The 26,121-nt window shown below is 39.2% G+C and overlaps 1 protein-coding gene across 3 annotated transcripts in view; it reads right to left on the bottom strand.

Annotated features, from left to right (window-relative positions):
- ORC5 (origin recognition complex subunit 5) overlaps window positions 1–22,735 on the bottom strand; it is a 72,835-nt gene extending 50,100 nt beyond the window's left edge. For 2 of the 3 annotated variants that reach the window (XM_084510523.1, XM_084510525.1), the window contains exons 1-10: window positions 22,469–22,735; window positions 20,428–20,610; window positions 18,969–19,061; window positions 14,113–14,310; window positions 10,240–10,314; window positions 9,029–9,140; window positions 8,534–8,664; window positions 4,031–4,079; window positions 3,622–3,712; window positions 1,450–1,502 (exon numbers count right to left, since the gene is read on the bottom strand). In XM_084510523.1, the coding sequence (XP_084366649.1) occupies window positions 1,450–1,502; window positions 3,622–3,712; window positions 4,031–4,079; window positions 8,534–8,664; window positions 9,029–9,140; window positions 10,240–10,314; window positions 14,113–14,310; window positions 18,969–19,061; window positions 20,428–20,538 (913 nt within the window). In that variant the 5' untranslated portion in view covers window positions 20,539–20,610; window positions 22,469–22,735. Of the gene's footprint in view, window positions 1–1,449; window positions 1,503–3,621; window positions 3,713–4,030; window positions 4,080–8,533; window positions 8,665–9,028; window positions 9,141–10,239; window positions 10,315–14,112; window positions 14,311–18,968; window positions 19,062–20,427; window positions 20,611–22,452 lie in introns of all 3 variants that reach the window. The other variant, XM_084510524.1, reaches the window with a different exon arrangement.
- Window positions 22,736–26,121: the final 3,386 nt, after the last annotated feature.

Below are 26,121 nucleotides of genomic sequence, written 5' to 3'. Positions count from 1 at the left end.
TTACAAACCCTCACCCTTATCACTGTAGTTGCTTCTTTCACCTAGCTCATGCAGGATGATCAAACCACCTTACTTCATGAGTTGTCTAACTATGGAAACAACTAAAGGATCTCTCTCATGCCCTCTTCTCTTACAAGTTTTCACTTCAATTGTTTCTTGTTCTGTAAAGTGCTAGTACCTGTAGGTTTTAATCCACAAACATCAGCACATAAAGATCAAGGAACTAAAGATGTTTAAAAGTTAAGATTCAGAGCCCTCAGTGTGATGAGAAGCACCCTAGGTAATAGCTAGTAATAATTTCCTTTCAGGTAGTCACAAAAGGAAAGCAGTTTTAGCTTGAATTCACACTCGTGAGATTGTTTTGTATTGCATGTTAATTATATAATGGAACACCAAATAAAAAAGAAGTACTTCAGACAATTCAGCTTAATACAGAAGGATGTTTCTACTTCTGATCTGCCAACCCTGCAACATGCACTGATCTATTTGCTTAATTACATCCACAGTAAAACTCATTTTATTTATTTTTTAAGCATGTTATTCTCAAATGCTATTTACCAACAAAATATTTTTCTACTACCTATGCCTAAAGTTCACCAAAAATGCATTTTGAATGAAGTCCCCTTTTCGGGGTTTGTCAAGTGCAAAAGTATTTCATGGCCATCTGGGCATGGAAAGAGAAATTTAATAAGAACACTCTGAATCAAACTCCTTCGGTCAACAATGTAGAAAAAATACCGATTATAAAGCAAATATAGGAAACAGTCTGATGATTGCAATTACATTACAGCTAACTTTTAAAAAGTGGCTATTTTATCTCTACCTAAAGAAGAAATTTGTCATGATGGGTAATATGGAAAAGCGTCCCCAAACTAAGAACTGATCAGAAGACCATGACCAACTGATATCATCAGGAAAATGCTTTAGTAATTCTTCTCAAACTGTAAATGAACACTAACAAAAATATTAAGATTAGACTAAAATTGTAATCCTGATATTTCTGTTTATTCAAGAAATAAGGGCATAGACACCTGTTTTGTTTAGGAATGGGATAAACCACTTTAATAATAAAACAAAACAAAACACCACAGGTATAATGTTGACTTGCTCCCACAGACAATTCTGCCAGTTGGAACTCTGAGGTTTGAGTCGGGTCAGCTCTTTCCTCATCCATTGTTACATGGAGAAATGAAACTTGATTTTACCCCCAAAGGACCTTAGGAAATATTACTACTAGGATATTTGCCACAGGAGAAAAATAGTAACAGTCTTTTCTAGAAGGCCTTCTCAAAAAAAAATATAATATCCCTGAACTGTAACTGAACACTAGGTATCCTTGTCCATATTAATTCCTTTCTCATATTATCAGGTAACAGTTACCAAATCAGTGGTAGCAGTATACATTTTACCTTACAAGCCTCTGAGCACATGTGGTGAGTTGTAAGTTACCTTTCAACTGCCCGGCTTCTCCTTCATCATGCTGTAAGCGCTCCCACTGTGAGCTAAAAGGCAGATAGTAGAAGTACATAAAGAAGTATTTGTTACTCCCATATAAAACCTTCTTTTGGTGAAAAATAAACATATACCAAGCAGGTATTTTCACTTCATGACTCTAACTAGGATATAGTAAGAGAATAATTAAAAATATCAAATCTCACCATATTGCATATATTTCAGTAATTAAAAATACATACAATAATGTTATATTAAAATTAAAACTGAGTTCAAGCTGATTATCAATTCATTCCTATCTAACTACTACCGGTAAGCAACTACCAATAACATTTTAAGTTTCAAAACAAAGCAAAATAGAATAAAAGTAAAAATGTTGATAGTTTTTTAGTTGTTTTTTTTTTTTTTAATTTATTTCTTAGCTTTGTTTATGCTAATGAGAACAATACTGTTATTACTTCATAATACAATTCTGAAATCTACTTTAAAAAGAAAGCAATATTTATTCTTCACTGAATAGCTTTGGTGAAATCAAAATGAACATTTTGTCAGAGAAAAGGAACTATGGGTAGTTTGGTATTTTGCTAAATAGCAAAAATTTTCACTTTAATACTTCCCTTAGAGAACAACATCATTAGAAATGTCATGATTTTAGATTACCGCTTAGTTTACTGCAAACAAACAATTATTTTTTTTAAAGCACCACTGATTTTTAAAGATCTTCACAGACAGTCCCTCAGCTGAACTCCTGTCTCTGATTTACCTATCACATATTCAGGTTTATCATCCATAAACCATAAAACAGTTTATTGAGAGCTGATGTAATACCCAAATTATAATGAATGTTCAATCAAATTATCAACCCAGTATTTCATCCACTGTCTACTTCATAGGCAGAAAAAAAGTTTCATTTTCATCTTGATTCAGGTAGAGAAGAAGCTTTTAACAGTTATACTTCCATAACTTAAAACTAAAAGAAACCCCCAGAGTAATTACAGTTCTGTGGCCAGACAAACTAATATGGTTATTTTAATTCCTCAAGCATTTATAGACACACAGAAGTAAATCCTAGAACTATTGTGCAAAAAAGATTAAAGTTATAATAAAAAAACAGTAAAGCTCAAAAATAATCAAAGAACATGGTAAAGAGGGAAAACTAGTTATTTGGAAGCAATTCATAAGCTATATCATAGTGTTATATTACATTATCGTTAGAATAGACAATCACAGAATATAAAAAGTTGGGAAGATCCTGAGCTGACTGTGTAACAAACACCAATATTGAGTACAAATACACATTTGAAGCAAACAGAATAATGCCTCATTGTGCAGCTAAGTCTAGCTCATATAGAGGAAAATCAATTTTCTTTTTGAAGGAATGATCACTTTTCCAAGACGTTTAGCAAAGCCTTCTACTACTCATCCAGGTTCAGTTACAAGAATACTCCATTGCCTCAGTGACACAAAGAAATTGTGTTTGAATCAGTATAAAGAAGTCAAGCACTACTGAATCTCTCTACTTCCATGGTATAACATTAGAATCACAAGCCTGAAGCACAGAGAAGACGTTAAGTCTGAGCTAAGAGCTGCCATTTAAAAATGAACAGCGCCATCCTTTTCCTAGCACTTTGGCAAATTAAAAAGTAAACAAAGGAATCCAGAGCCAACAGAAGTTCAGCCCATTAGCAGTACTCTGACTTTTAATGCTGTCAAAAGTGATAATTCTTCTAAGAAGTAGAATTTTGCCCTCGGACAAGAAAACAAGGGTCAAAAAGTACAGCAATCATACAAACCTGTTTAATACACAAAGTTCTTACCAGTGTTCAAAATACATACCAGTAATTGTGACCGTACATTCTGGTGGTGGATTCCCATGCTTGACAGTTCTCCATCCACGACAAAACTGATCTGTTTCCATTACCATCAGTGAAAATAAAACCCACAACCCCTTTTCTACTTGTTTATTTACTATGTATTTTATCTGCTACAAATACTGTTTTACTTAAAAGCTTCCTCCTGAGAGATCTTATTTGTAACATCATGTGCCAAAAAAGAAATGAACGTTAAAGAGCAGAAGAAACACTACCCATGAAACATAATTGAGACAAAGTAAATATTTAGGGATGTATCTTGCTAAAATCAAAAACAAGAGAAACCACAGAAAGTTACCTGGATATTTCCCGGAGGTAAACTGTTTGCATTGCCTTCTTCAAATGAGGTTCAATATTTTTCCAGAGTTTGCGGGTGTCACGTTCATTTGCTGCACCAAGCAAAAATCAGCTCTGTTAAACGTCTAACACCCCTACTCTAAAATGCTGTGTTACAATTATGCACCAGCATCATGCATTTGCATGCACCAACTGCTGGTCCTCTGTGGTTATTCTGAGATACCCTGGGACTGTTTGACAGGACTTCTGCTCTCATTTTCTCCTCTTAGCCTTGACAGAGAAATGTGTTAACTCACTGGTGTGAGGATAAATTTTACAGGGAGAAGGAAGTTTTTACAGTACTTCCTTCTCATTTCCTTAAAACGCCACCACCAAAAACACAATTGCTCAAATTAAGGACAGAAGCTTACCTTCTCCTCTGACCACTGGTTCACAGTATTTTGAAAAATTGAGTGCTGCCTACAGAAAATAAGAAGTACAACCTATTAAGAAGGTACTATACATTTGATCTAGCTACAAGAATAAATACTGGTTTACAAAACTGATGAATTATTTTTCAGTCAATAATTACACTGTTTTAATTCCAAACATTCTATTCTAAAATGTCACAACATTCCTGTAGGTTAAATATACACAGAAGTAATCTGTCCTAGTTTACTCAGCTTGGATGACAGCAAAATCTGTTTACTGTACTCAAGGGCTATAATTTTTTTTTTTTTTAAACTACTAAACATAAATGGAATAAAAAAGGTTGTGTTTTGTTTTGTTTTTTTAAACTACCTTCAACCACCCATTTTCAGATTACAGTAGTTCAGATGCAGTTCAGCATGTTCAGAAGTAAGCAATATGTACTTAAAAGAAACAAGAAGGAACGATAGATAAAATCCCTAACACATTCCATATTCAAACCAACTCTTTTTGACTAAAAAAAGATTGTGGGATCTTTGACAATGATTTAATCTAGATCTTTTTTTTAACAGTTAAGTAAATAACACACAGAATGCTGTACAATAACAATCCTCATGATTCATTCCCCTTTTGTCCTACCACATCTTATTAAATCTCTGCGGTATCATAGAGAAAACTCAAGGCATATAAATTTAACCTAATTTCTTAATGTATTATTAATCACACATAACAACATACACACTTAGGGTTTATATTAGGCACTACGGAGTCATTCCTAAGATACTTGCATTTGCCTGCCATTGTGCTCTGCAGAAAACACTTGTCATGCACAAAAAGAATTTAGGGTCCAATTACACAAATCTTTTCATAACTTTAGTATTACACACAGTGCACCTGAAGCAAAGAAATTATTCTGATAAGCAGGGCTACTCAAGTGTATGTCTACAGAATACCAGAGCAGCTGAGGCTGGCAGAGCCCTCCGGAGGCCAGCTGCTCCAACCCCTGCCCAAGCAGTGCCACCCAGAGCAGGCTGCCCAGGATCACGTCCAGGCAATTTCTGAAGGGCTCCAAGGAGGAGACCCCACAGCCTCTGTGGGCAGCCTGTGCCAGTGCTCAGTCACCCGCAGAGCACAGAAGTGCTCTGGTGTTCAGGCAGCACCTCCTGTGTTCCCGTTTGTGCCAACTGCCTCTTGTCCTGGCACTGAAAATAATCATCACCCACTAACCTATGTCCTCAAGCACCACGTCCAACCTCTCCTGGAACACCCCCAGAGACGGTGACTCCACCACCTCCCTGGGCAACCCGTCCCAGTGCCTGACTGCTCTTTCCGAGCAGAAATGGCTCCTCATTGCCAGCCTGAACCTCCCCTGGCACAACTCGAGGCCATTCCCTCTGGTCCTGTCACCAGTTCCCTGTGAGAAGAGGCCGACCCCCAGCTCCCCACACCTTCCTTTCAGGTAGCTGCAGAGAGCAATGCTGTCTGCCCTGAGCCTCCAGTTCTCCAGACACAACAACCCCAGTTCCCTCAGCTGCTCCTCACAGGACTTGTGCTCCAGGCCCTGCACCGGCTTTATAGCCCTTCTCTGGATGTGTTCCAGGGCCTCGATGCCCTTCTTGTAGTGAGGGGCCCAAAACTGAACACAGTACTTGAGGTGTGGCCTCACCAGAGCACAGTACAAGGGGACAATCATTTCCCTGGTCCTGCTGGCTACACTACTACACTACTCCTGACACAGGCCAGGATGCCATCTAGGCTTCTTGGCCACCTGGGCACACTGCAAGCTCATATTCAGGCAAGCATCAATCAGCACCCCCAGAGCCTTTTCCTCTGCACAGCTTTGAGCCCATGCAGACTTGACGGAGCCTGATTCCCCCGGATGGTTCCATAGATGCTGCGGGATTGCATTCAAGATGACTATTCCCTAAAATGTCTGCTGGCAGCAGTGGGATTCGAACCCACGCCCCCGAAGAGACTGGAGCCTTAATCCAGCGCCTTAGACCGCTCGGCCACGCTACCGCCCTGAGCCTGGCTCCCTCTGCTCCACACCTTCCCTGCAGGTGTTTGTGGACACTGAGGAGACCCCGCAGCCTCCTCTGCTGCAGGCTGAGCAGCCCCAGCCCCCTCAGCCTCCCTCACAGGAAAAGGAGCTCCAGTCCCTTCATTTTCATGGCCCTTGGTTAGACTTCTCTCCAGCAGTTTCATGTCTCTCTAGTACTGGGGAGCCCAGAACTGGATGCAGCATTCTGGATGAGACCTCACCAACACTGACTAGAGGGAAATGATCACGCTTCTCAATCCACTGCCAATACTGAGCGGGAACATGGGGTTGTTCCTTCTCAGGTGCAAGACTCTGCACTTCTCCTTGCTGGATTTTGTGAAGTTCCTGCCAGTCCATTTCTCCAGCCTACCCAGGTCCCTCTGCAGCACAACCCTCTGGTGAAATCAGCCAGTCCTCCCAATTCTGTGTTATCTGCAAACTTGCTGATGGTAACCTCTGCCCCATCATCTTGACCATTAATGAAGATGTAAGACAGGGCTGGACCCTGTACTGACTCCTGGGTGCCTCTAGATTTTGCACCACCTATTCCCACTCTTTAAGCCCAAGTCACTCTGCCGGTTTTTGATCCGCCTCGCTGTCTGCTCATCCAGGCAATACATCCCACAGCTTGTCAATGAGGGTCTCATGGGGGACAGTACGAAAGGCCTTACTGTAGCCTGGGAAAACAGTATGACAATTGGACTTCCCCTTGGTGAATCCATGCTGCTACTCCTGAGGAGAAAAAGCTTCCTGCGCCGCCCGGGAATTGAACCCGGGTCGCAAGAATGGGAGTCTTGCATGATACCACTACACCAGCGGCGCTGTTGCTGGCCCTGACAGAGCCATGTCTGTACTCAAAGAGACACAAACTGAAGCTAATCTCACCTAATTATAAAGCCTGTGTACTTAATACATAAGTTCAGCTGAAGTTTAGACATGTTTCCTGTTGGAAATGCAGGCAGAACCTTCAGATCATCTCATTGGCACAACTCATTCATTGGTCATAAAACCGTACAGTTGGCAGTGGTTAAAAATTTCATCACATTCTCCCCACAAGAAAAATTTCATTGGACTTATGTAATTATGCACTTATAATGTAATTATATAAGTACTTTGTTTTATATAATTATATAAGTATGTTGTATTTATATTTATTTAAACAATCACCTGAGCTAATACCTGGCATTGCTATTCAACTTTTCCTATGCAAAGGTCACCAAAGTGTGTGTTTAATTTTTTTTTTTTTTTTAACTGTTTGCTATCACTTTCTTCGATTGATATCTGCCTAAAACTCCTTTCACCAAGTATCTTCAACGCAATTTTGTTCCCTCAGACATTGTTTTGCAAAAACATTTGACTTATCTATTTTTAATTCCAACAGAACAATGATGAAAATATTCCTGCTAGTCCTAACTTCTCTAGACCTTTATCCAAATTAATATGCTAAGTTTCTCTAAAATCGTGTAACAGCTCTGGCTTGTTGCTGCTCTGACTCAGCAGCTTGGGTACCTTGAAATCCTCTGTAGGAAGCAAATCAAGGGGAAATTTTATGCTACTAAATAATAAAGTAAATTGTTTCAAATTTCAAGTTAAATTTCCCATAACGTTGAAGTATAAAGAATGTTGGGTGATATGTTATGTTTAATAAACATAAGAAACCATAAAGCTTGTGGTCGGACATGTAATGGTTATCTAAAACCATTTACTTGAAGTTATTCCTTCACATATTGAAAGCAGCTGTCTGCTGTTCTACTGAATACACTGAATAGTCCAGGAAACAAATGCAGGAGTCTATTAGGTGTTACAGAAGTCCATAAAAGCAAGCAGACGGCAGTGTGCAAAGTACAAATCCACATAACGATGTATAAAAAGAATCTGAAGAGTAAAAAAAAAAAAAAAAAAAGTACAGCGAGGGCTACTGTTGCTTGAAAGAGTAAAATCGTAACTATTACTAAACAGCACCCTACTAACCGAGTCTGTAATGGAGCTGCTCTTCAAAAACTGCTGCAGTGGCAACAATTGCTTCTGCTACACTTACAGGAGCCATAAAGAGTTTTATCAGATTTATCCTCTTATCCCAATAGGTGAAAATATTTATTCTAGTCCTCTCAGTCTCTGATATTGTGGAATGGCTTGAGTAAAAAAAGGAAAAAAAGGAAAAAAAAAAAACAAAACAACAACAAAAAACCCACACACCAATAGAATTTCCAAGCTGAGTGAATCATATACAGACTGATATCCCCTTAGTGCAGCTTTTGTTGCCTCCCTGACTGGAACAATATGTAGCTCAGGAAACCCTTTACAGCCACCAGAACAATTGCAACCTTTGTCATGGATCTTCAGAAAAACTGAATTTTGAGCTAACACATTTTCTCTTTGTCCATATTCAATAATAAATCTAGACTTTTCATAGCTTATGTGGAAAACCAACAAAAAAAAAAAACTTAAAAGGATCTCATCTCACCAGATGCTGAAGTTCTTTCAGGTCCCTACAGACCATGTAGAAGACACCAAGCAGAATATTGATATATGCAGCATAGAAATCTGCAGAATATTCAGGAGGATGATTCTGACACAAGATCTTCTGCAGGTGTCCTGTTTAAACATAAGTAAGTTTTGCTTATCTAAAACTAACTTAATAAACTGAACACATTTGACAAGCGGAAAAATAATTTAAGAAAATAAATTACAAAAAAAAAAAAAAAAATCACACTGATGCAAAGAACTAGAAAGTATAAATGGAACCAAAATGTTATTTTTAGATGTTTTGGCAAGAGAAGAAAGATGAGTGTTTTAGACTTTGTGTGAATACAGATTTCTACATCCCAGCAGCTATTACTTATTTCAGATTCTGTAAAAGGCATAACGGTAAACATGGCAGAACACACATTTGCATGTTTTCTTTTTTTAAATAATGTATTATTCAATCTCCAGAAAGCAAATTAAAGAATTAGATTACCTATGCTGTAATCAGGAAAATACAAGGTGAATGGCTCGAAGCATCCAGTATTGGGACGGAACAGTTCCCATACTATTTCACTGAGCAAGACAACTGTCACATTTCTGGCAGTCTACAAGAAGGAAAATAAAAAGTATAACAGATGAGCAGAAGGAAACATAGATGTTATAACACCAATGAGAAAAATGACTACTGGGCTCCTCCTCAAAAAAATCACCAGTGAAATTTCTCGTCTCCCAAGCATGAAACTAAGTAATGCAGTAGATTTCCCCCTATGACGTTCATTCCTCTGCAACATCAGCTGCACAACAGTGTTACAGCACCTCAGAATCCAGAATTTAAACCACTGGAACCTCAGCATAGAGGAAAGCTGACAAACTTATTTGTATACTACTTCTGAACTTGAGGGGGCTGCTTTAGCATATTTAAGTCTCAGACAGACGTTACTGCTTCAAGGGCAGCAAACTCCACAACATGGACACAACAGACAAAAAGAGACAGGAAAATGCATCTGCTGCCAGGATTAAGAGCACAGCTGTGAATCAGTCTTCATTCACTAAATAGTGATATCAGTGTCACCATGAAATTACTGACTACCACACACAAGTCCTGAGGTACAAAAAGTAATTTCCTCTATTTAGTTGTTCAGACATTTCAAAGTGCCACCATCTTCTGGTTTTGTTTTCCATGTATTTTCAGAGAACAAACCATTTTTACTTCTTCCAAGGCATAAGCCTACACACTTCAGAAGTGAGAGTGGACAAGACAGTGTTTAACTCCAAAGCAGGAACATACTGTGGTGGAACTACAGCAGAACTGTAGAAAAATTTCACGTTCTTCTTGAAAATATTCTAAAAAAGACAGATGCATATCTGACCATCAGCCTCAAAAAAAAAAATTAAAAAATCTATAAACGATCAGATGTGCTAAAAGAAGATATTATTAAACAGAACTAAAAAAGTATTTTAAAGAAAAGGAGGAACGTAAGAAAAACACATCAACATTTAATTTCTGTGTTTGTTTGTTTTTGTTTTTTTTTCTGGTTTTGGCCGCTGCCAGTTGCTTACTTTCCAGAAAAATAATAATTAAAAAAAGCAACTTCTCATCTGAAGAATTACCTTTCATGGTAAGTGAGCCAGGACAGATATCTCATATTCAGTTACTTTCAGTGTGCAGGAAACACACGCTATTTTTTTTCCTCAGATACTTACCAATTCTTGAAGCCTAAGAAATGCTGGCAAGACATTTGCTTCCATTTCCCTCAGCTGCTCTGCTCGATCCAGTACCTTTTAACAAAATAATGATATAGATAATGTTAACTAGCATTCTTATGTGGACCTGAAACAAATTCGTAGCTGCTGTAGACACATCTCACAGATAGCTCTCAGAATAGGAAACTATCTTTGCAGCAAGATACCTTAAATAAGCAACATCAGAGAGATTATTGCTTCTGAGGTACTTCCTAGAAGTCGGAGCAGCTCTGATATCCAAAACCAAAAGAATACAATCCTCAGAAAAGCTAAATTCTTACTGCCCTATTGCAGTAAGGATTAAAAGAAAATACATCAGTCAAGAATCTTAATGAGAAAACTGTAATATCATTTACAACCACTGAAATAATATCATTTCCAACCACTGAAAGCTAAATTTGGTCCAAAATTATTATTCTATTAAAAGTTATTACTGTAACACTAAATCAACTTGCCTACAGTAGGAAAGCTGTCTTTTCCCCTCTATGAAATTATGTCTCAGAAATACAAGGCACAACTTAATATCTTCAATTAGCTGCCACCTGTAATTCACACAACTGAATTTTGAGAGAAATTTCTTGCCATAGTTTGCAGCCCTGAAGTTTACAGACTTTATTGTATTTTATGCAAGCTTTGTGTAGTATTAACGGATCTATTGCATACATCTAGCTTACACAAGGAACACCAAACTGAACATTCAAGCCTACAGGAAAAAATCTGGAGCACAGAAACATTAATGTCAAACCTTTGACCAAACAAAAATAAGCAAGCAAACCAAAAAAAAAAAAAAAAAAATCATTATTCCCAGTACACTTAGAATCTTGACAGGAATGAAAAAAGTAAGAGAAACATTTCTTTGTATTTCATTGTATTTTATTTACTGCATACAATATAAATCTAAATTTTGAACTTCATTACTTTTTTTGACTTACTGCTGTTGAAAGACAAAGTATAGGTCCCTAGAAAATTATATGCCTATCCTCTTACCACACCAAAATATTAAGACATCTATCATTTCTGTTCTTCACAGTAAGAAAAATAACTTGGTGGACAACCAAGGAAAATATTATGAAAAGGATATTTCAAAAGCATACTAAACAGAAAAAAAGAAAGTATTATCTCTGAGATAACAGTTCAAGTGTCTTGGTATTTACTTAAAACTGCATAAAATATGTAGTTTAATATTGACATTTGTGTTTGGTTCATGTAACAGTCACCTTCAGATAGAATCACAGAATTATTCAGGTTTGGAAAGCCCTCCCAGATCACCTGGGACAACCACCCCCTACCACCAATGCCACCACTAACCCGTGTCCCCAAGCACCACGTCCAACCTCTCCTTGAACACCCCCAGAGACGGTGACTCCACCACCTCCCTGGGCAACCTGTCCCAGTGCCTGACTGCTCTTTCTGAGCAGAAATGGCTCCTCATTGCCAGCCTGAACCTCCCCTGGCACAACTCGAAGCCATTCCCTCTGGTCCTGTCACCAGTTCCCTGTGAGAAGAGGCCGACCCCCAGCTCCCCACACCTTCCTTTCAGGTAGTTGTAGAGAGCAGTGAGGTCTGCCCTGAGCCTCCAGTTCTCCAGACACAGTTCTCCAGACCCAGTGCCCTCAGCTGCTCCTCACAGGACTTGTGCTCCAGGCCCTTTATCAGCTTTGCAGCCCTTCTCTGGGGACACGTTCCAGGGCCTCCATGTTCTTCTTGTAGCGAGGGGCCCAAAGCTGAACACAGCACTCCAGGTGCAGCCTCACCAGAGCAGTCACCTCCTTGTTCATGCCAACCACACTATTACTGATCTTGCCCACACTGCCGGCTCATAATCAGGCAAGCATCAATCAGCACCCCCAGAGCCTTTTCCTCTGCACAGCTTTGAGCCCATGCAGACTTGACGGAGCCTAGTTTCGCCGGTTGGTTCCATAGATGCTGTGGGATTGCATTCAAGATGCCTACTCCCTAAAATATCTGCTGGCAGCGGTGGGATTCGAACCCACGCCCCCGAAGAGACTGGAGCCTTAATCCAGCGCCTTAGACCGCTCGGCCACGCTACCGCCCTGAGCCTGGCTCCCTCTGCTCCACACCTTCCCTGCAGGTGTTTGTGGACACTGAGGAGACCCCGCAGTCTCCTCTGCTGCAGGCTGAGCAGCCCCAGATCCCTCAGCTTCCCTCACAGGAGAGGTGCTCCAGTCCCTTTATCATCTTCTGTTTTATGCTACTGACCAGGTTTACCCTGAATCATTTGAAAATTGTGTCTACATATTTTTATTAAGAAAATACTGATTATAAAGATCTGGTAACATGCACTTACTGTACACCAGGCTTTAGGGTCTTAACTTAAGTAGATCTTACTTTTAAATGGGAAAGAAAGTTGAGTTTGTATTTACAGCATATAAAATATACATGACACTGGATTGTGCAATGTGTCAAGTGGTTCAAAGGAACAGTCTACACACAGACGTATAAATCTGCACCCACCTTATTATTTCGTTTTACCTTAATGTGATGCTTAACCTATTTTTTTTTTTTAAAGTACCTTGTACAACCAACTGCTAAGTAACGTTAAAAATAGCAGCTTCTTACTTCTGTAAAGTGCTAAATATTGTAGATGTACAAATGAATAAAAGTTTTATCTGCTCCAATTTTTCAGGTAGGTAGAATGAATAAATTCATTTTTCCAACTAATCACAAGCATTCAGCACCCATGCTCGGGTTAGGAGAAACATTTAGAATCCTTCGCTTGAGAGTAAACATTTATCTTCATTTACTCTGAATTAATTTGGCCGAGATATTACATTATTTAGTACCAAAATGAAACAGAATAAATTAGTTTTGCCAGTTTATGTTACCAGCATGCTGGTCTTCCATCAGTCTCAATTTAAAGCACTTTAACATAAATCCAGGTGACACAGGTTAATATATATGAATCAATTTCTTCCATTCCTGTCTGTTCCCATGCAGAACAGAACTGAAATACTAATTTAATACTTAATTATTCTGATTCAGCAACTATCTACCTGATACAATTGAACCTTTCAAGATATTGAATGCTTTGCTTTCTACAACCATCTTTCAAGAACTTTCTAAGCGACGCTCATTTTAATACAACACTTGAAGCATTCTTTACTGATGGAGAACAGTTTTCTTAATTCATATATTCACTTAAAAAGTTTAAAAAATAAATGTTATTATATACCGTATTTTGTGAAATTTCCTTCTACTCAAATTTCCTTCTACTCATTTTAGTGCTAAATTTTGTTCTCATAGAATTGTTGAAGGATGCTAATACCACTTTTGTGGCTGTACATTAAATTGAATTATCTGTGAATAGCTTATTATATTTTGAAAGTATCGGTTCTTTTTTTTTTTCCACTTGTCAAAGAGTAAATTTTACTAACTTCACGAGCTGTAGGCAACAATGAGATAGTAGCTATATTTAGGGAAAACAGTACTAAGTTAAAGAACATCATACTAGGTATTTTAAATGGAAATATAAACATATTTAGACAGGCCTTATTAAATATGTTTATTTAAATATAAGGTCTGTTTAAATATGCTTATTACAAACTGAAATTAACTATATAGTATAATTTATGGTCATTACTAGTTATACACAGTTTGCGTATAAAAAAACTAAATCCAGGAAGAATACAGACCCTCATCTGGCTCATCTAGAGCCAGCAAACCAACTGAAAAAAAATCTACAGTATCAACAGATTCTCAGCAAAATCCATGAAGGAATTCTGTGAAAACGGATCTAATACATATAAATGATTGACAGTTAGTCACACCCTCACAGCTGAAATGAAACCTGCACACTAAAATTAAATTACTTACAATATAGAACGTTTCATCTTGAAGATCTTGACTGACGATGGCTTGCTTAAACAGACGCACGAAGTCATTGAAAGTATCACAAGGCACATGAGCAGCTTCTTTTGTTTCAGAAGAACGGTTTTGCAACTGGATAAGAATTTCTTCTAAGAGAAGCCGTGAAGTAAAGTGTTCCACACAGTTCACAAACACATGAGGAAGCTGAAGAGAACGGAAAATACACAATTTTACTGCTATACCGTATTTATACTGAAAAAGCACTATAAATACTAGAAAATCAACTTTTCCTTCCAGATGAGACACTGAAAGGAACCAGACCCTGCCAACAGAATAGAGAGCATAAAACAAAACCCTGCCAAACAAGAATGATTACTTATATATCTAGTCAAAATGTTACATACCACAAAGTGAAGAGAACTGACAAGTCCTCTTATGAAACACGTAGTTTATCTTCTAATTGTGTTTAAAAAATTCGCTTTTGAGAGCAATACACGGAAAGAAAGCCAAATAGCATTTTGATCAAAGAAAAGCTGAACTACCATAACACATTACAATCTCATAAAATAATCAATTACAAATTACAGTGTCTGGATAACACGAATTTCTCAAACATATTACAAAGAAAACGATCCAGGAGCATGCAGTTCAAAATCGCTCTGAAAGTTTTTGGCATTCATTCCATATAAATGACCGCAAGATGAAGTGTAAGCTTCTATATCAGGCACGTGATCAGCCTGCTAGTGCAGAACATTTTCAGAAAACCACATCTTTTCAGAGCAAAGAGCATGTGAAAATACAGAGTATGACATACATTTCAAAAAACGTATTTGTAAGCACCAAATCAGTAATATTGAAAACTTACAGTCATTCGTATAGAAACAGAAGATGCTAAGGACTGCAAAATAGCACAGCCCTACAGAAAAGGATTTGGGGGTTTTGGTCAATGGCAAGCTGAATATAAGCCAGCAGTGTCCCCTGGGAGCCAGGAGGGCTGACTGTACCCTGGAGTGAATCAGGAACAGTATTGCTAGCTGGTCAAGAGAAGGGATTGTCCCACTCTGTGCCACACTGGTACAGCCTCACCTTAAGTACTATGTGCAGGTTTGAGTGCCACAGTATAAGACATAAAACTATTAGAGAGTGTCCAAAGGAGGGCTACAAAGATGATGGAGGGTCTAGAGGAGAAGATATAAGAGGAGTGGCTGAGGTCCCTTGGTTTGCTCAGCCCAGAGCAGAGCAGGCTGAGGGGAGGCCTCATGGCGGCCTGCAGCTCCCTCACGAGGGGAGCGGAGGGGCAGGCGCTGAGCTCTGCTCTCTGGGGACAGCGACAGGACCCGAGGGAACGGCATGGAGCTGGGACAGGGGAGGGTCAGGCTGGGGGTTAGGGAAAGGGTCTGCACCCAGAGGGTGGTCGGGCACTGGGACAGGCTCCCCAGGGCAGTGGGCACAGCCCCAAGCTGCTGGAGTTCAAGAAGTATTTGAACAGCGCTCTCAGACACAGGGTCTGATTTTGGGGTGGTTCTGCGTGGAGCCAGGGGTCGGACTCCATGATCCTTGCAGGCCCCTTCCAAGTCCAATATTCTATGATTCTAACAGTAGTAGCATTCAAGCCTATATAAGGAAAACTGGCAATGTTCTAGCAACAAATGTTTAGAAAATAGATAATTTTACAGTTTCATACTCTTCAGTAAAGCATATGCTGTTTTTACACTGAACATTAAAACCTCTGGGAAGCATTAGTCACTGATATATATACGCATTATTTGCAAAATTAAACTCCTAGCACTGGTGTGTGTGTATGAAGACTATTTTTATATTATATATATATAAGTACTTTGTTCCAGACTTTCTGCTTAAAGTACAATATATGGTATATGATTCAACTGATGTGGGAAAGTAAGAGTATGTGCTGGCAAGCCACTCAAACAACATATAAATAGCATTCTTACAATTTCTATCGCTATTAAAAGAAAGGGGCTATGTCACTACAATCACTTACTCAAAATGCTGCACCTCCATAGCAGAAGGAAAGCCTTCAGCACCAGAAAAGCCTTCACCAGATACTTATACTTGGCAACAAGTTCTGTAGAATGAGTTGCTGCTTAAATCCTACTCCTTCCAGTACCTGGCTGTCTCTGCTTACGTTGCAACTGGCTGACACAGCATTAGAAACTACACAAAAGAAGATCATGGCCATTGTCTCCCACTTTTCTGTGTAGAAAAATTCTCTACAGAGTTTTTGATGACAGAGACAAGATCACTGTGTTTTGCAGACAAAAAAAAACAAAACAGCCCTGCAGGTCTGTGATGTGTATACACTCCAAACAAGCCTATCTGTTCTCATGACTATGAGAACAGATAAGAAATTTATGAACTCAGATATAGTTTGGACATGAGGTCACTGGATTTAAATCCCTGAAGAACCTGACTGATAAAAGCATAGGTGCTAATAGGATTAGGAAATTTCTGTGATAACACCCTTCAACATGGGAGGACTTTGAAACTTGTTTTAGGAAAGATTAGAAGAACAAGTAAAGCTACATATATACACATGCTAAAAGAAAAAGAAAGGTCACAGAAGTGGCAAGGACCAAGTACTTCGAATACTGACAGCACTGACCAGATAGGGACTGAAGTGGACTTAAGGCCATACCTCTCTACATGATTCAAGACAAGTATTTTTGTGAGAAGCACACATTCAGCCACAATGACCCACTGCTACGTAGTTCAGATCCTCAGTGATAACAGTGCATACAATGCTTAAAGAACACGTTTCCCTGCTTATGGACCTTGCAACTGAAATAAGTCCATTCCTGACAAAGTTATTCTGGTTAGTAATACACAGGAACTGCATGAGAAAGTTATGTTTTTGCAATAGAAGGTGTTTTTGCAGTGTAAAATTCCACTAACCTTGTATATTCAAAACTGATTGTGCAGGCATGACAGTGGCCTAGCAGTGGGGAGTACATTAAGAAGATAAGGGGAAGGTCCCACTGTCCCAAAATAAGGAGGAGAGCTAAGAAAAACAGGATGTGCAGTACAAAATCAGTAAAAACAGAAGTCACGGGCCCTCTAGTCACAAGAGAAGGAGGGAAAATGTATTTTATACATCATAACAAATATACTGTTTGGATTTTGGACACACTTAAGCCAAAGGTCTTAAGTCCCAGACCATTTAAGCACATTACTAATACAATAAAAAACATAACTATGAAATGGGTACATCTACACAAAAAAGGAGAAAAATAAGTCTACAGGATAGACAAAAAATTAATGTTAAAAAGTTAAATTCAAAGTTCATAGATTTAATACAAAAAATTATTTAGATGTTCTTTTTAAATTTCTTAGTTTGAAAAATGTGCATATATTTATTTTCTGTGATCATCTGTATGGCATGAACTGACTTAAAATCAAGATGATTTTACTTTTACTGAAAGCAGGAATCTTTGATGTTTATTTTGTTTCACATTTATATTCTTCTTATCCCAAAAAATCCTTGATTCCAATTAGTTGATACAATTCACTTGTTGCTAACCATCTAGCTACAACACTATCTACAAATATTTGTTCAAGGCATTCAATAGCTCAAAAATTTTGAAAAAAAATCTAAACTGATTTTATTACATTACCAACAGCAAGTGGCATACTGTTTAAATGGGATTTTTAACATATGATGCACATCAAGCTGTGTTTGGATGATCTAGAAAAAAATGAAAATTTCATGTTTTCAAGAAGGCTCTGAAAATATAATAAAAATGGTTTTCAGTACATTTTTTCCATTTAGAACCGATTCATTATGCAAAAGAATAACCAATTATTGTTTGAACTAAAACAACTCAACCCATGCAACACTGCTTCAAGATCTTAGATCTTGAGTGTTAAACTTTCAAAATAAAAAAAGATTTTCCTGTGTCTACCAGTGCACTGACTGGAACCAACTGAACACGTTACAATGAATACAACGTTCTCCTTGAATCTGCAGAAGTATCAAAACAAGTGGCAGTAGCCTTGTATCCAGACAGTGATTTTCATCATTTCACTGACTCACTTTTTTGTGGGCAGTTTTGTTTGTTTTTAATTTTTCAGCAAACACATTGCCTGCATGTTTGCTTAGAATGCTTTCAATGACTTCCCTAAATTCAAGCTTTTAGGATTATATTTAAGGAGATTATATACACCTAACTGAATATAATTGAAATTAGTTTGTTAATAAAATAAATACATAAATAAAATTCCACTTTGGTAAACTCTCCTCACTGTCACTCATCTTCTCTCACAACAGCTCCTGCATTTGGCCCCTATAATTTTAAGCTAGTAACAAGCTAAGCGTGTTAAGATTTCCTTTACTCTGTATAGATCTTTGCAATACATGTTAAACATCACTGGGACATTTGTATCACCAAAATTCCATTTGTGAAACTTTCATAGTTGTTTTTTTCCCCCCCCCACATCCAAATAAAATTATTTTAAAGGAGAATTACAGGAGAAAAAGGTACGCTACGGGTGACTTTCAGATTGAACTGAAACAATCGTAAAAGTACTCGCTTATCATTGGAGGCTAAGTCCCTTTCAGTAAGCTGAACAAAGTTGGGCTGCTTTTTCTTTTTAATTTTTTTCCTGAGAAAAGTTACGATGGTATATATCTTATCACGTACTATTTCATATTATCCTAAGCGTACTAGTGAGCAAAAAGTATGATGTGTTCACTACACATTAATTAGAGGAAAAGGATCAAAAAGGCAGAAATGGCTGAGGAAACAAACTATTCTGGCAAAGCAGAAACTAGCCTGAGTGAATATATTTTTATCACCCCTCCATTACACAGTTCTAAATTCAGTATTGATTGCAAACAAACTTACTTGTAATGTGTTTAGAAGAGTTTGCATCACGTAGGTCTTTCCACTGGATGTATGTCCGTAGATAAAGATGGATGGAAAACTCAACTGCTGACGCTAGGTGGGAGGAAGGAGGAAGGGAACAACAACAAAAATAATCAGTAAAGTTATTGCTGTTTCAATACTTCTTCTATTTTATTCAACAGATAGAGGATTTATCAATGAAGTTTTCCTCCAAAAGAAAAGTTACCTTTAAAGTCGAGACATTAAATATAAAACATGCCAAATAAGATGAAACACAAAATTTGATCACATTGATACTGTGACCATTGAAATGTTGGGAAAATAAGACCCAAGAATCAAGTGAAGCTCAATGAAGTTTCAATGAAACACATGAAGCTACCAGTGAAACTGCTATAACGTGAGGAGCGTTTTTCATTAAAAAAAAAAAAAAAATTAAAGTCTCAATAAATAACAAAAACAGTTGGCTCTTAATTCAAATCAGTTATCTAACAATCCAAATCCTGGCAAGGGCAAATTGGTAAATTTTTCAATGTTCTAACTTCTACAAATGCTACAAAGATGCTTTTCTTTTCATCAGTACTACATAGAAAAGAATTAAATGGGCTGAGGAGATGGTAAAGAAGTTTGCTTTTCCGTCGTGAAGAAATATTTGATATAATATCACTATTTAATTAATGATACTGATGCAGTGCATTCCATATTTTTTTTCTACAATACAAGGACATTAACCTATTATTTTTTTATTTCATTCCGAACAAGCATTTATTCTTGTGCTGTCATTTTTAAGAATCTTGTATACCAACTTAAAAACTGAAAACAAAAATAAATTTGACAAACATTATTTATGAGTAACAATGATAATCAATTATCCCAAGATGAATGCATTCTTGTGCAAGATATGAGGATAACCTGACCTGCATATTTAAGAAGAATTTAAGATTTTTTTTAGGCTTGTTGTAACTACATTTGTAATAAATACAGCATTTAAGTTTTACATACTTATTATCTATAATTAAAGGTAGAAGCAGATATTAATTTCCATTTTGTTAAAGGAATGTAAATTAAATCAACTGCTTTTAAGTTTGCAGATAAAAACCTCCATTACTTTCTTACCACAGCTTTGCCAACCAGCAGCAGAACCAGTGAACAACCCAGTGATTTCAAAACCTTACAGCCTGCAACAGAACTACCAACCACATCAATTTCAGGTACCTAGAGCTCATACACACAATAGACTTACAGGTAAAAAACAAACGGAATTTCTACAGTGCCACTGAAAAAAAAAAAAAAATTACCCAGAACTTATTAGAATCTATCTTCCAAACACTGATGCTAAAGATGGGTAACAAAAAAATAAATAAATAAATGACATCACAAAAGCTTCCACAACTTCTACTGCTCCCTCTGAGATAATAAAACATCTTTGTTCTACTCAAACATACAGTATAGAAAGCACTACCTCTCCAAATATGGACAGCAACATGGACACTTGGGATTCTCGACAAGGCACCAAACTTTCCAAGTGAAGCAGTGTAGCTGCTGGATACGCCGAATGTTCGAGATTAGGCATTTTGATGTTCCTGCAGTTAGCCACCTAAACATTCACGTCCCTCTCGAGGTGTGGAGACCAGAAGCAAGCAATCTGGAAAACAAAGATTTTAATTATCATCTCTTGTCGTATACATAAAGAAGCGGCAGCAAGAATTGGTGTAAAATCTAAAGAGACTTTCTAGCTTGGGATAATGGCACAATTAAGCTAGAGTTAAAAACCACAGCAAAATAGGCCTTTACTACATAAGGCATTACACAGATGTTTTCACACCAGGCAGAATTCAAAAACCAAAATAAACAGAGAAAGGTATATAGTGTATCTGCAAATGAATATGCCAAAGAATAGTCACAGTTCAGTCAACTGGAGAAACATGTATTTTGGTCTACTTTCATATACATTTAGAAGTAGCAAGGGAATAACATGGGGAAAGCAGATTAGTCACAGATCATCACCTCCCTGGACAACCAATAAATTAGGATTTACACATAGCAGCAAACAGGTGGGGCATAAGGAAAGATGAGGAAGACAAAATAATAGTTCTTTGGATGTTAATACAACGGCATAAAAAAACAAGCTTGAAGCACCAGAGCCATACGAAGAAAATGAAGTCCACAAATACAGCTGAAAAAAAATAGTAGGAGCCCAATTACCAGACCAGTTAGGTAAAGCTGCAACATTAAATTACAGTAAAATTTTAGACTAGGACTATTCACGAAAGACTAAAGGTTCATCATAGACTGGTTTGGGTTGGAAAGGACATTAAGGATCATCTAGTTCCACCCCCCTGCCATGGCCAGGGACACCTCCCACCACACCAGGTTGCCCAAAGCCCCATCCAGCCTGGCCTTGAACACTTCCAGGGATGGGGCATCCACAGCTTCTCTGGGCAGCCTGTGCCAGGGCCTGACCATGGTTTGATTGTCTACTCACTGGAAAGGCTGGATTTTAGTTACAAAACACAGAGAAACACCTCAGTTAAAGATAAAATTTTGCGTCAACTTTCTAAAATTGAGATAAAGATGGTACATATTTATTAGAGAGAGAACTGAAATAACCTCAAGAGCTGGAATCTGACTTGTCAAACCTAACACAGCCAAAAAGTAAATTTGGAAGTTTTGGTAGTGCAATAGATACCTCATCAGCAGACAAGTGTATCTGTAAGTTATCAAGACAGTAAATAAAGCACTCCACAGTATTTACAAATATGCTTTGCTGGGCATAAATATAATGCCACATAAGAAATCATTAGGTTAGCAGAAGGAGATTAGAAATATTATGGGAAACAGTACCTATTCAAGTATCTTCAAAAACATAATGATTTTTTTCTTAAACTGGATACCTTACAGTTTCTCTCTGTAAATTAACTACAAATAATTATCAAGGAAGGAAGAAAAATATCCACAGCCTCCGAAACAGGGGACAAGCAAAGTCAGAAAGTTTCAGAAACTGTTGAAAGTCTCACGTGGATTTCAGGACAGCTCTCTTCTCCCCTGGCTGCGCTCTCTAGGGCTTGAAACAGCACCCTGAGCACATGTAAATGCACGTTAGGTGTCTCAGCCCCTCTATCCTGCTGCATAACTGTAGTCCAGAGAAGCAGGGATCTCCTGCTAACCTGCCAGCCCCGTGAAGATGTTTTGCAGCCAGGCTAACCTCCACCAAACACATTTAAGCTGCTGAATGACAAACTTAGATCACCACTGACTGCATGCGGGTGTCTTGTTCTCCAGCAGGATACCGTCCTAGAAAAAGGGTGCTTAGGGCGATATTTTCGAGAAACAATTACTTTTGATTAAGCAGCAACCTTGGCACAAGGATAAACGGCCTAGCAGCAGCCCAGGGTGGAATCAGGGTGCTCCTGAGCAGGGCTGGGAGGCAGTTAGGAGGTAATTACGGGGCTGTGTGGAGGCCAGACTCGGAGCAGCCCCTACTTACTCCCCCGGCAGCGCACCTCGGGCACAAGCCAGGCGCCGCGGCTGGATCCGACGCCTCAGGAGGACGCCCCTCAGCTCCCCGCCGCTGGACCACCGACACCCGGCACGGCTCCCAGTGCTTTATCGCGGAACAAAGGAGAAAGCCGTGAGGAGACTCGCAGCGCCCAGCTTCCTCTCAGGCTCCGCGCTCCCCCTGAGGGGACACCGCCTGGGCTCAGGGGGGCTCAGGAGCCCCTCACCTCACGCCGCCTCCTCACAGCCCGGCCCGCCGCCCGCCAGCTCCCGCCGTCGCCTGCCGCCCATGCGCGCCGCGCCGCCGGCGCATGCGCAGTAGCGGAGTGAGGCTGGCCGCCCTCAGCGCGGGACTGGCAGAAGGGGGAAAGGGCGGGAAGGAGGAGGGATGGGGCTGGGGAGTGAAGGGTGAGGGAAGGCAGGGCTGTGTCTGTGTGGGGTGTGAGGGGCTGCTTCCTGAGTTGTATCCGCCTCTTTCTGACAAACAAATCGCTGTAAGCACAGAATCACGGAATTGTCTAGGTTGGAAGAGACATCAAGATCATTGAGTCCAACCTCTGACCTAACACTAACAGCCCTCCACTAAACCATATCCCTAAGCTCTACATCTAAACATCTTTTGAAGACCTCCAGGGATTGTGACTCCACCACTTCCCTGGGCAGCCCATTCCAATGCCTAACAACCCTCTCAGTAAAGAAGTTCTTCCTAATATCCAACCTAAAACTCCCCTGGCGCAACTTAAGCCCATTCCCCCTCATCCTGTCACCAGGCACATGGGAGAATAGACCAACCCCCGCCTCTCCACAGCCTCCTTTAAGGTATTTATAGAGAGGGATAAGGTCGCCCCTGAGCCTCCTTTTCTCCAGGCTGAACAAACCCATTCCCAGCTTTGGGCTCTGTTGTGTGATGGGACTGTGGCTGTCACAGCTGGGCTTTTTGTGGCAGCCTTTCCCTCACAGGTGGGCAATAACTGTTGCCAACAAAGAGACTAAAAGCCAGCATGAGGTTGAGTGTAACTCATGAATGTTTAAGCACAGCTTAAAGGAGGGGTTGGCTAGAAAGCTGCCAGTTGAAAAGGGAACTGGGGGTGTTGGTGGACTTTTGGCTGAATATGAGCCAGCACTGTGTGCTCAGGTGGCCAAGAAGGGCAATGGTATCCTGGCTTGTATCAAGAATAGTGTGGGTAGCAGAAGTGGAGAGGTGATCGTCCCCCTGTACTCAGCTCTGGTGAGGCCACACCTGCAGTACTGCTGGAGTTCAGCTCTGGGGATCCCAGCACAAGAAGGATGTGGACATATTAGAGTGAGCCCAGATGAGGGTCATGAGGATGCTCAGAGGGCTGGAGCACCTCCCCTACAAAGACAGGCTGACGGAGTTGGGATTGTTCAGCTTGGAGAAGAGAAGGCACAGGGAGACCTTAGAGTGGCCTTCCAGTGCCTAAAGGGGGCCTACAGGAAAGCTGGAGAGGGACTCCTTGTCAGGGGGTGTAGGGATAGGACAAGGAGTGAGTAAGGGCTTAAAACTAAAAGAGGATACATTTGGATTAAATATTAGGAAGAAATTCTTTACTCTGAGGGTGGTGAGGCTCTGGCACAGGCTTCCCAGAGAAGCTGTGGATGCCCCATCCCTGGAGGTGTCCAAGGCCAGGCTGGATGGGGCTTTGGGCAAGGTGGTGTGGTGGGAGGTGTCCCTGCGCATGGCAGGGGTTTGGAATTAAATGATCTCTAAGGGTCCCTTCCAACCCAAACTGTTATGTGATTCTGAGCTTTGAGGTCAGTTCCAATGTCACTTTGCAAGCAGAGTTCACTAAATAAATTAATAAATAAATAAATAATAAAAAAGGTCAAGAACTCATAACATAGTCAAAACTAGAAGGTCAAAACTCATAAGCAGCTGTTGCTAGAGATAGGATTCATGTCTAAGTACCTAGCTGGTTGTGTGTTGCATAATAATTTGGTTTCAGTTTGCAGCAGAAGAGAATCTTTTCTCACTGTGTTCATGGTCAGATATTTTACATTCTGTTTTGTCTGTCAAACTGATATACAGTACAAGTAGTAGTAGTTTTTATTTTATTTTATTTTATCTATCTAGTTCAGGGGAAAAAAAAAGTTGAAGTGCTTAAGTGTATTATAGAATTAGGTTCTTTAAATTATATATACACAGAATCATACACATTTTATGTAGGCTCAATATCTATGTAGAACAATACAGAGAGTATTATGCATACAGAATATGTGTAGAATTTCATTCTTTATTTCTCGCAGTCTTTCCAGGATATATTTGACCAAAGATGCCTTTGAGCCTTATGCTATTGACATTATATCTAGATTATTACTTGGCAGTCTCTTTCTATCCAGAAAAATCAATTCAAGCTGGTAGAGGTGCAAAAAGGGTCTCCAATGAAGAGTGGGGAGATAAGAAATTATTGCCCTGGAAGATGTTCTCTTGGAAGTTAAGGTGGTATAAGGAATTATTGCAACCACACGTTCCCTGCTTTGCTAGATGTTACAGCTCCCTCAGCCAAGCCAGTGGAAAGGACAGTGTCATCAACCACCTCTACATAAGTCATCCATTTGACTTAAATTCCCAGACAGACGGTATTTGAAATATAAATTCGGTGATGAAGGGTTCTCAGGTGGTTCATTGTGCACACTGTGGTAGAGGAACTAGCCTTAAATAATGAAAGAGAAAAGGTCTCTTCAATAGCTTCTGAAATGATTTCAGCTTAATCTGCTAAAGGATGTCTGACACATCCTAAAGAAGGATAGGATTTGAGCTTTGATGAAGAATAGACACCAAAGAGGACAGTAGAGCTGCTTCAGTTATAGGACAATGTTGTAACAGAATAAATATATTTAAGGGGTCTGTATGGAAATTATCAGATAGTTTCTAACCATTACAGCTAGGAAATTCTCAAACAACTTTCCCAATATCAGGACCAATAAAACTAATGCTGACTTGCAGTCAGTTATATAAGAAAGAGGTTATGAACCTTGTTTGCAGAGCAGAAAGAAGGGTTCAGTGACTGAAATTTCCTTCATTCATAGGAACAAGCTGCCACAAAATGAGAGAGATGTTGGGTGGCTGCCATCAGAATTTGTAGAAGTTTTGCCAAATATAGAATATTCTGCCCCTAAACTGATACTCTTCACTGTTTTAAACAACATCAGAGCAATCTTGGAAGTACAGTGCTGCAATAAGAAGGATCACAGTAAAATACAGTAGTAAAAGCAAACTCCCTAATTTTTAGCTGGATGGAAACCTACTGTTCCACTTAGTATATTTTTACACACATGTTATTTAAAAAAAAAAAAGCATTACTAAATGTATCTTTAAAGAATGTATGAAGGGCAGAAGTATGTCAGACCAGACAACTTTGAAAGCACACACTCTGCTGTAGGCCATTCTAGGGAAAGTGGGGCTGTATGCCCCAGCTGTACAAAAGGTGCTCATGTACATTTTAAATGCCCACCAGAAGCCAAACAATTACTATTTATTGTCAAATGAAATTAGAAATCTGTGCACAAGCCCACATCTCACTTGTAACCGCAAGAAGCTATTAGGTCCCTTCAGGGTATCAGCTCACCTCCTCATTCTGCTGATACCAAAACTAGGAAGGTAAGGCATCATTAGGCTTCTCGGCCTGTCTGAAATAGA

This window comes from Aythya ferina, assembly GCF_964211825.1.
Source record: "Aythya ferina genome assembly, chromosome: 1".
NCBI classification, from domain to species: Eukaryota; Metazoa; Chordata; class Aves; order Anseriformes; family Anatidae; genus Aythya; species Aythya ferina.
This window is presented reverse-complemented; position numbering and strand designations above follow the sequence as displayed.